The sequence below is a fragment of the Brassica oleracea genome, chromosome C4, assembly GCF_000695525.1.
Source record: "Brassica oleracea var. oleracea cultivar TO1000 chromosome C4, BOL, whole genome shotgun sequence".
Taxonomy (NCBI): domain Eukaryota; kingdom Viridiplantae; phylum Streptophyta; class Magnoliopsida; order Brassicales; family Brassicaceae; genus Brassica; species Brassica oleracea.
The window spans coordinates 12,349,959-12,359,557 of record NC_027751.1 but is presented as its reverse complement, the minus strand read 5'-3'; the positions used below and the strand labels follow the sequence as shown (position 1 = coordinate 12,359,557).

General features: G+C 38.5%; 3 protein-coding genes across 3 annotated transcripts in view; 2 read left to right on the top strand and 1 right to left on the bottom strand.

The window, feature by feature from the left end:
• Positions 1–3,505, top strand: part of LOC106341740 (aspartate aminotransferase, mitochondrial-like) — a gene marked incomplete in the record, with an annotated part of 14,779 nt that extends 11,274 nt beyond the window's left edge. The window contains 9 exon segments of the mRNA XM_013780443.1: positions 775–1,176; positions 1,343–1,428; positions 1,667–1,873; positions 1,964–2,069; positions 2,138–2,415; positions 2,539–2,698; positions 2,804–2,899; positions 2,991–3,085; positions 3,171–3,505. Coding sequence (XP_013635897.1) covers positions 988–1,176; positions 1,343–1,428; positions 1,667–1,873; positions 1,964–2,069; positions 2,138–2,415; positions 2,539–2,698; positions 2,804–2,899; positions 2,991–3,085; positions 3,171–3,243 — 1,290 coding nt within the window.
• Positions 3,506–4,164: 659 nt separating this feature from the next.
• Positions 4,165–7,834, bottom strand: LOC106342948 (shaggy-related protein kinase zeta-like). The gene is made up of 10 exons (XM_013782018.1): positions 7,287–7,834; positions 7,119–7,193; positions 6,977–7,033; positions 6,782–6,896; positions 5,524–5,570; positions 5,383–5,433; positions 5,189–5,284; positions 5,016–5,099; positions 4,816–4,917; positions 4,165–4,429 (listed from the first exon to the last, which is right to left on the bottom strand). Exons 1-10 carry the CDS (start codon positions 7,473–7,475, stop codon positions 4,334–4,336), a joined length of 912 nt encoding a protein of 303 aa, XP_013637472.1. The 5' UTR covers positions 7,476–7,834; the 3' UTR covers positions 4,165–4,333.
• Positions 7,835–8,099: 265 nt separating this feature from the next.
• The window catches only part of LOC106338144, a 3,003-nt gene continuing 1,503 nt past the window's right edge, over positions 8,100–9,599 (top strand). The window contains exons 1-2 of the mRNA XM_013777184.1: positions 8,100–8,260; positions 8,437–9,556. Coding sequence (XP_013632638.1) covers positions 8,100–8,260; positions 8,437–9,556 — 1,281 coding nt within the window. The remainder of the gene's footprint in view (positions 8,261–8,436; positions 9,557–9,599) is intronic.

The following is a 9,599-nucleotide window of genomic DNA, read 5'->3' as shown; positions in this document are numbered from 1 at the left end:
CAAACTCCTAAACCAAAGTATTTCATGATTCACTACTTCCACTCATCTATCTTCAAAACAAATCAATTTTATCATATCTTAATTTATATCACTTAAAACTGTTTATAATTACTTGATTTTTATTTTTCACGCATCAAAATATTTTTTTACAAGATTTATAAATTATTTTTAAAATAAACTGGTACCAGACGACTTACACTTCAGTCGTCCAGACGACTTCCAACATCTCAGACGACTCATACGATTTACTGGGGCTATATTCGTAAAAATGACTTATGTTTTTTTGTTTGGTCACAAGGGATTGAGCTGTAATTTCACTAGGCTTTTAGGTTAGTTTTTCATTTGATTTAAGTTTGGATATAGGTTTGGGATTAAAATCAAGTTGTGGGTTAGTTTCGGCAAAAACTCTTAGTTTCTATTTGTCAAAGTACCGCAAAATTCGGAGTTCAGGTGTTGGAAGTCTGAAAAAGTGAAAGATCTGATACAAGAAGACAGATAAATCCTAATTTTTAATGTTTATTTAGTTTTGTTGTTATAACCATCATTTATTTAATCAAATAGTAATATCTTAGAGCATCATTATCCCTACAACCTCTTTCTTAATTTTTTTTTTCTTTTTTTATTTTTTCGAATTTAAAAAAAAAAACGAACCAATCGTGAGCCGCCACGTGTTAGTGGAACCCGCGAACAGTGTAAAAAACCTTTAAGAACCGACTACTATTTAATAGTTTTTATAACCGGTTTCTTAAAAAAAATTGGGTCCTACGCAGATCTCACCGGCCAAGAAACCTTCTAGTATCCCGGGATAAAAATGCTCTTATCTCTCACACACAGAGTCCAAGGCCATTATCTAAGCAACTAGCGTCTCTCATTCGTCCGCATCTGCCCAAACTTCGAACATGTCGTGTCGCAACTTCTCCATTAACAAATATCAACGCTTCCCCTACGATTTTCTCCCTGTGCGTTTAAGGTGGAAAGAAAAGCGTTATGGCGATGATGGCGATGACAATCCGTAACTCGGCTTCACGTCGAACGATGATGAGTCGTCCGATCTTCGGTTCGAGAAGTATGTCGTCATGGTGGAAGAACGTGGAGCCTGCTCCCAAAGATCCGATCCTCGGAGTAACGGAGGCTTTTCTCGCTGATCCTAGTCCCGACAAAGTTAACGTTGGTGTGGTCAGTCTCTCTCTCTCTCCCTGTCTATCACAGATCTTACGGACATCGCTTTTCCTGTGATCTATAAGAAATATTTTCGGGAGAATGTTTTTGAGAATCTCATTTCGAGCTGAAAGTCTTAGGAGATGGCGTATAATATATTGCATGCTGTCGTTACTTTGGGTAGGGAGCATATCGTGATGATAATGGGAAGCCTGTTGTCTTGGATTGTGTTAGAGAAGCTGAACGAAGAATTGCTGGCACCTCCTTCATGTAAGATTGAATCCTTTTTTTCTTTTTTTAATTCTTTAAAAAAGCTTTTGTTCATTTGTTGCAACAAAAAAAAAAAAAACCTCAAGTTTGTGTAATTGGTAAAGTTGAATTGTGTATCTAAACAAAAGAATATGTGTGCTTAGGTCAGTTATGTGACCCTTAATCTGTATGCATCATGCTAAGAAGATCAACATCAGACTCTCATCTGAACTATATGTTTTGTGTTTAACGAATATAGGGAGTACCTTCCTATGGGAGGGAGTGTGAAAATGGTGGAGGAAACATTGAAGCTTGCCTATGGGGACAACTCTCAATTTATCAAAGACAAAAGAATAGCTGCAGTTCAGTCTCTCTCCGGAACTGGAGCATGCCGACTCTTTGCTGACTTCCAGAATCGTTTCTGTCCCGCTTCACAGATCTACATCCCTGTTCCAACCTGGTCCAAGTGAGTTTTCAATACATTTTTAACTTTGATCATTTACAATGTTTAACCTGAATAGCATAATAGCTTAATGTTGTCTCTTCTGTGACCAAGCCACCACAACATCTGGAGAGATGCACAAGTCCCTCAAAAGACTTATCATTACTATCATCCAGAAACCAAGGGTTTGGATTTCAAAGGATTGATGGATGATGTGAAGGTTAGCAAGCAAGAACTCTACTTCTAAATCTTATTCTTGTTGATGATAAAATCCTTTTTTTCTCATAGAATGCTCCGGAAGGCTCCTTCTTCCTTCTTCATGCTTGTGCTCATAATCCTACTGGAGTCGACCCTACAGAGGAACAATGGAGAGAGATCTCACAGCTATTCAAGGCCAAAAAGCATTTTGCATTCTTCGATATGGCCTATCAAGGTTTTGCCAGTGGTGATCCAGCGAGAGATGCCAAGTCCATCAGGATCTTTCTCGAGGATGGTCAACATATTGGAATTTCTCAGTCCTATGCCAAAAACATGGGACTCTACGGCCAGAGAGTCGGATGTCTCAGGTACAATAATATTCATTTTAGATACTCCAACACATCATTAATACTCATGCATAAATGTTCATTTTGTTAAAAAAAAGGTAAGAAACAGAATATAAAACGTTACTACTTTGTCTTGTGCTGCAGCGTGCTTTGTGAAGATGAAAAGCAAGCCGTAACTGTGAAAAGTCAGTTGCAGCAACTAGCTAGACCAATGTATAGTAACCCACCTTTACATGGAGCTCAAATAGTCTCAACCATTCTCGGAGACCCAGAGTTAAAGAGTCTGTGGCTAAAGGAAGTTAAGGTAACATTTCTAGTTCCACCACATTGTCATCACCTTACCTTTATTTTCCCATTTTTACTCTTTTGTGTTGGATTATTCAACTAAAGAATTAGAATCCTAAAACAGATCATGGCTGATCGGATAATTGGCATGAGAACTACTTTGAGAGATAGCCTTGAGAAGTTAGGATCGCCTTTATCGTGGGAGCACGTAACCAAGCAGGAAATTAATTACTAAAATGTTTATTTTATTAACATGTCATTTTCTATCATATGATTCACGCACTTACGTAACCATATATGGGGAAAAACAGATTGGAATGTTCTGCTACAGTGGGCTAACACCAGAACAGGTTGACCGCTTAACAAGCGAATATCACATCTATATGACCCGTAATGGCCGTATCAGGTACTACTACTTCCCTTCTCCATTTCTTAATTTTTAAATGCACTTTCAATTGTTAGCAAATCATTGAGGCTGTGTTTGGTTGCAGTATGGCTGGTGTTACAACGGGAAATGTGGGATACCTTGCGAATGTTATACATGAAGTCACCAAGTCATCTTAAATTATTTTATTTACTTATATCTCCAGCCAAACATGATTTTTTTCTTCTTGTTGACGAGTCAATAAGACGCAGGAAGCTATGTTCTCCTTCAATTGTTTTCGTGGGAACTGAAGGTTTATCCACAAACAGTAAAATTCTCAGCGCATTTTGTTCTTAGCTGCGCAATAAAAATAGAAGAAGCATACAATCATGGAAGTGTTGTTGCATCGATTTCTTTGAATATTTTCAAACAGGCTCCTTAGGGGAGAGAATATGAGTTCTTCTCCGCTTGCTCTTCTTTTTCTTATTTCGGAACAACTTCCTCATAGTTTTTGTCCTTGAACGGTACAATTCCAATCGTGCAATTTTTCTCAAGTTCACATGTTTTAACTGCTTTTATATTACTGAATATATGTGCGAGTTTGAAGATTGTAAGTTGTTAGCTGCATGGACTTGTCAAGCGTTTCCACTTTAGTCCATGGTTGGTCGGTTATGACTGTAAATTATTTGCTGTATAATTTGAAATATAAAGAGTTTGGTCGGTTATGACTACATGATTGATTGGGTTAACAGACTTTTTTTTAGTCTTTACAGCATTTTAACATCATTCCTGTCCCAATCATATTTTTAGTGGATCCGATATAAAAAAATCTACAAAATTTCACAGCCTTATTTTGTTTTTGTTCATATTTTCTGCCTTTCTTTCTTTCTAAAACAACTACTACGAGTTGGAATGACTTGAGCTATAAGCCAACAACTCAACTAATCATCTACGCATTTGTTGTAGATATAAGATATTGTGAAAAGAGAAGAGAGATTTCAACCGCCATAATTTTCTACATATTTAAAAGGGGAATTTGGTTAACCAAGTCGCCTTTTTCTAGTGTATAATTTGTTTTATTTTTAAATGTTTGAAAGAAATTATGATCAGCCATGGTGATATGCTTAAAGTAATATAAGCTCCTACCTTATAATTAATAACGGTTATAGTTTTAGACATTATAATTCAATTCTTCCATCACCATCCACGAACAAATTATTCACTAGAAAAAGGCGTCTCTACCAGTCAAAAGTGAATAATAACATCTCAGTTTCAAAATCCTTTTTTTTTCTAATGACCAGCTTGTAATGGAAAGCCTCCACTCATCTGCCGCCTAACGTGCTCAGGTATTAGCCTGTCTATAAGCTCTAGTGAAGCTCCAGATAACTGTTTTGGAACATTCAAATAGAAAGATAACATACATTTAGTTACGGTAGGTTTAAGGAAAGTTAGCTACATTAGAGCACCCCCATAAGTGAATCCCATGAAATGGATTCACAAAGTATTTTTTTATTATATTTTTTTTCTGTTTCATTTTTGTTTTTTTTAAAAAAAAAATAAAAAAAAAAATAATCGGACCAATCGCGGACCGCCACGTGTCGTGGGGCCCGCGCTACAGTGATAAACCCGGTTCACTGAGAAGAAGTGGAGAGAGACAAGTTCATCACTATTCATTATTTTAATTTTTTTTTTTTTTAGAATCTGTGTGAATCCCCCATAAGTTCACTAATGGGGGTGCTCTTACACCCTCTTTTGTTGTGATTAATCATTACCTCTTGTTTGAAGTTGAACAATGGTGGTAGAGGTCGGCCGTTTGGAAGACGTGCATTGGGCTCTCGTAGTTCACTGAAAAATGGATGTGCACATGCTTCCAGCTTTTAGACACAGCAGTACAGCAGTTAAAAGAAAAACTCAGCATCATCAAACAGTGCAGGTCCCAATTAGGAGTGTTTGGTTATTTAGAGATACTGACCGCAGTGCAACGTAGGCTCGGTGAATACTGAAGAAGCCGAGATGCGAGGTCAATGGTTTCTGGAGGCATCCGCTTATGGAAAACCTGAAGAAGGTTGTATTGTTTTTATGTTGTCTTTTGAAATATATTAAGCCATTGTACTATCAGGATTGTAACATGAATAATTAAGATACCTTATGCCAAGGATGAGCTTTGATTTGTGGGAATCTGAAGTCTGTGTAGTTTGGATTCATGCATCTGATCTCTTCTCGAGTTGGAGTACCAAGAACCTAAACCAACGCACCACATATATCAAGAACAATCTATATTTTTATATACCAAACAGAAAATGAAGCCAAAGTAACATCTAATCAAAATGAGGCTTCACCTTGATGATCTCCACTAGCTGGTCCACAGAGTTTTCTCCCGGGAACAACGGCTGTAGATAAAAAAAATATATATATCAAAATGATTGGGGAGGATTCTGGAGATATGACTTAGTTCTCTGAGATACTTAGTTTAAACTAACCTGGCCAAGGAGAAGCTCTGCCAAAACACAACCAGCAGACCATGGTGCTGTTCGTTTGCTCACCTAGGTGATCCATCTGGGTGAAGATGCAAATCGATGTTCGTTTTGTACATTATAATGCTACATCCAGATGGATCACCCAGCTGAATTTTTAAAAACTCATCTCAAATTCTCATCCAAATGAAGGTGAGTCTTGATGGTGCATCTGGATGCAGATGCATCTAGTTCAGTCCAAAATGATAAATGACAAAAACAACCTTTTAAAATCAAAATATTATTTTCAAACCAAAAATTCTATTTTTTTGCATATACATTTTTCTCCAGAACCGAAAAATGCATTTTCCCGCCAAAACTTAAAAACAATTTTTTCCGCCAAAACCGCAAAAATTCGTTTTTCCGCAAAAAAAGTAAAAACGCATTTTTTCATAAAAACGCACTTTTCAGCCAAACCAGTAAAACCGCACTTTTCGGCCAAAACGGTAAAAACACACTTTCCTGTCAAAACATAAAAAAACGCATTTTCCGCCAAAACGCAAGACCGCAAATACGCATTTTCCTGCCAAAACCGCAAATACGCATTTTCCTGCCAAAACCGCAAAAACGCATTTTTCCGCCAAAACCGAAAAATGCATTTTCCCGCCAAAATCGGAAAAAGCATTTTTCCGCAAAAACCGTAAAAACACATTTTCCCACCAAAACCGAAAAAACACATTTTCCCGCCAAAACCGCCAAAAATTCATTTTTCCGCCAAAACCGAAAAAAACAGTTTCCCGCCAAAACCGTAAAACGCATTTCCCTGCCAAAACCGCAAAAAAGCATTTTCCGCCAAACCCGCAAAAACTCATTTTCACGTCAAACCCGTAAAATGCATTTTCCCTTCAAACCCGCAAAACACATTTTTTCGTCAAAAACACATTTTCCTCCAAAACCGCAAAAACACACTTTTCCTGCCAAAACCGCAATAACATATTTTCCGCCAAACCCGTAAAAACGTATTTTCCCGCAAAAAACTACAAAAATGCACTTTTGACAACTACAAAAATGCACTTTTTCGTCAAAAACACATTTTTCCCCAAAAACCGCAAAAATATTTTCGCCAATACCATAAAAATGCTATTTTTTCCGCCGAAACGTAAAAATATATGTTTTAGTCATTTTATTAACAAATCTGCCTAGATGCAGATGCAAGTTAAAAATGAAAAGCAAACGAACATAGTTGCATTCAAATGATTCATCTGGATGCATCTTCCAGATGTACAAACGAACGGGCCCCATATGTCTATGGAGGATGTATACTCTGTGGCCCCAAAGATAAGCTCTGGAGCTCGGTAATAACGAGAGCAGATATATGATATGTTTGCTTCACCTTTCACCTAATGGTGAATAGTTTGTAAAGGTCAAGAAGATAACAGAAAGGCAAAAGCGGTTGAAAAATAAATGTGATCAAACGTACCAATATTTTTGCACTTCCAAAATCGCACAGCTTACACTGATGAGTGAGAGGATCAACCTACAGACCACAACAGAGAATTTAAATTACAATCTAGTCAAGGTTACTTAAGATAAACCCACAACAATAGATCAAACGTACGTACCAAAAGATTTTGTGGTTTCAAATCCCTGTGGCAGACACCAGGAGCTGCATGGATATAAGCCAAGCCTCTAAAGATCTGTGAAAAAACATATTCAAAACCCGTTTCAGGATCAACGTAGAGAAAGAGTACTTGTAGGGGGGAAGCAGTAATATAACAACGCATATTTACTTGGTAAGTGTAAAATTTGACATAGAAAATAGGCATTCTCTGGTTTGAACTAGTATAGTGCTTCAAAACCCGGTACAAAGTCTCGGGTACATACTCCATAACGAGGTTGAGGAAGAGCTCATCTCTACTCGTCGTAGAGAAGAAACAATGCTTCAAGGAAACAACGTTTGGGTGGTCCATTAGCCGCATTAACTGAAGCTCACGGTTCTTGTAGCGCCGGTCTTGCTAAACCTTCTTAATGGCTACTGATGTAAGCTCAAGAATTGTGAGCTTGTTCGTTCTGAGCCAAGAGTGTGTTACACATGGTGATGAGTGTGTAACATAGTACGTTAAGTTTGTTACGGCGTGATGACATGTCACAAACTTATGGAAGTAGAAGATATTGCTTTGGCGCGAAGCAAAGAAGATCTTCTGTTGGCGATATTTTAGGAAGTAGAATATTGTCTTTCACGGGTACTTAACGAGGGAACCTAGAAGTGTTTTAGGTTAAGCGTTAAGAGAGTAAAAGCTAGAGCAAGAGGTTTGTTCTTGTCGGCTACAGAAATCGAGTGAAAGGCTTTCAGCTTGGGTTTCTATAATTTAGAGATTAGAAATTGGTTCGTCGCTAGTCTCGTGTGACTGAGCATAAACCGGATTAAACAGATCTAGGATGATTGTTTAAAAGATTTCTAATATACAAGAAAGTGTTCTTGAAAGACTTTTGTACGGTTCATATCTGTGTGTCTTTGAACTTTCATTTGGTATCAGAGCGGGAAACCTCTGTGGTATCAAGTACTACTAACAGGTTGAGATCCTGCAGATTTCATGGACACCATGAAGGAACTCTTACACATTCATAAGCCTATCATGCTGGACAGTACCAACTTTGGTCACTGGAAAGTGAGGATGCAACACATCATCAGAGGAGTTGATGAAGATGCTTGGACGTCTGTAGAAGATGGTTGGAGTGCTCCTACCGTTGTCTTGGAAGATAAGTAAGTTGGTCCAAAGCCTAAAGACCAGTGAACTGAGGGTGAGAAGAAAGCGTCTAAGTTCAACTCTAAAGCTCTAACTTTCATATTCTCGTCAGTAGATGTTGAGCAGTTCAAGATCATACAAGGATGTGAATCTGCCAAGCAAGCGTGGGATACGCTCATAAATCACTTTGAAGGAAATACCAGTATGAGAAGCGCCTTGATCACCTAGCCTCCAAGTTTGAGAACCTGAGAATGAGTGATGATGAGCCGATTGATGAATTCATATGCAAGATCAGTGAATTGGCAAGTGAAGCGTCTGTTCTTGGCAAGAAGTATGAAGAAAAGGATTTGGTGAAGAAGCTCCTAAGGTGCTTACCACCACGGTTTGAAGCTTATAAAGCTGTTCTCACACTTGCTGTTGACACAGATGAGATGAAGTTTGATAAACTCTCAGGCATTCTGAAGGTGCATGATCTTGAGAAAACCGATCGACAATCTACTAACCAGAAGAGCATTGCCTTCACAGCTGAGTCTAAGGATGATGGTCGAGTCACTAAGATTGAAGAGAATCTGAGTTTAATGGCTCGAAACTTCAACAAGGTTGTCAAGCGTATGGAGAAAGGGGGTGGTAGATCCAATGGACGCTACCAAAAGAATGATGTTGAAAGGGGCAGCTCTCAGCTCTCAAAGCAGGATTCTAGCAAGAACACAAAGATGTGTCATGAGTGTGAAGGTTACGGCCACTTCAGAAGCGAGTGTCCCCTTGCTAAGAGAAAAGATCAAAAATGTATTGAGTGTAAAGGCATTGGGCATACACGCAGTGAGTGTCGTAGCATTCTCAAGAAAGAGAAGTCTCTCATGTGCTTCACTGACACTGAATCTGAAAGCGACAGTGACGAAGGTGAGCTGCACCTAAACTTCATGGCTCTAATTGGTCAAGAAAGTGGAAAAGATTCTAATGCTTACAGCGAGGATGATGATGATCTTGAGCAAAATCTTGAAACTGAGTACAAGACTCTATTTGACAAGTTCTCTGATCTCAGTCATGAGAATCTCGAGCTTCTCAAGGAGAAAGCAATGCTGAAAGCTCAGATTAACATACTGGAACTTGATCAGCCTTCCACCAAGACAAAAGCTTACTCAATTGACCGAGAGTCGGATCAAGAAGTTCTTGCACTTAAGAGAGCAATGACAGAGCAGGAACGAGTTCGTAAGGAAGCTGAAGAACACGTACAAACGTTGAGCGATCTCTTAGCCGTAGAGACTGATCGAAGTACGCTACTCGAAAGTCAACTAACTGAAAATCACAAGAAGGTTCGCATGCTCTCAGCTGGTACTGCAACTCTTGATCACATAC

Coding starts and splice junctions, on each gene's coding strand:
- LOC106342948 (XM_013782018.1), bottom strand. CDS start 7,475: ATGCGGCTAATGGACCACCCAAACGTTGTTTCCTTGAAGCATTGTTTC. Junction 5,571..6,781: donor CATATGGGGCCCGTTCGTTT/GTACATCTGGAA, acceptor GCAAACGAACAG/CACCATGGTCTGCTGGTTGT. Junction 5,434..5,523: donor CAGAGCTTCTCCTTGGCCAG/GTTAGTTTAAAC, acceptor TTTTATCTACAG/CCGTTGTTCCCGGGAGAAAA.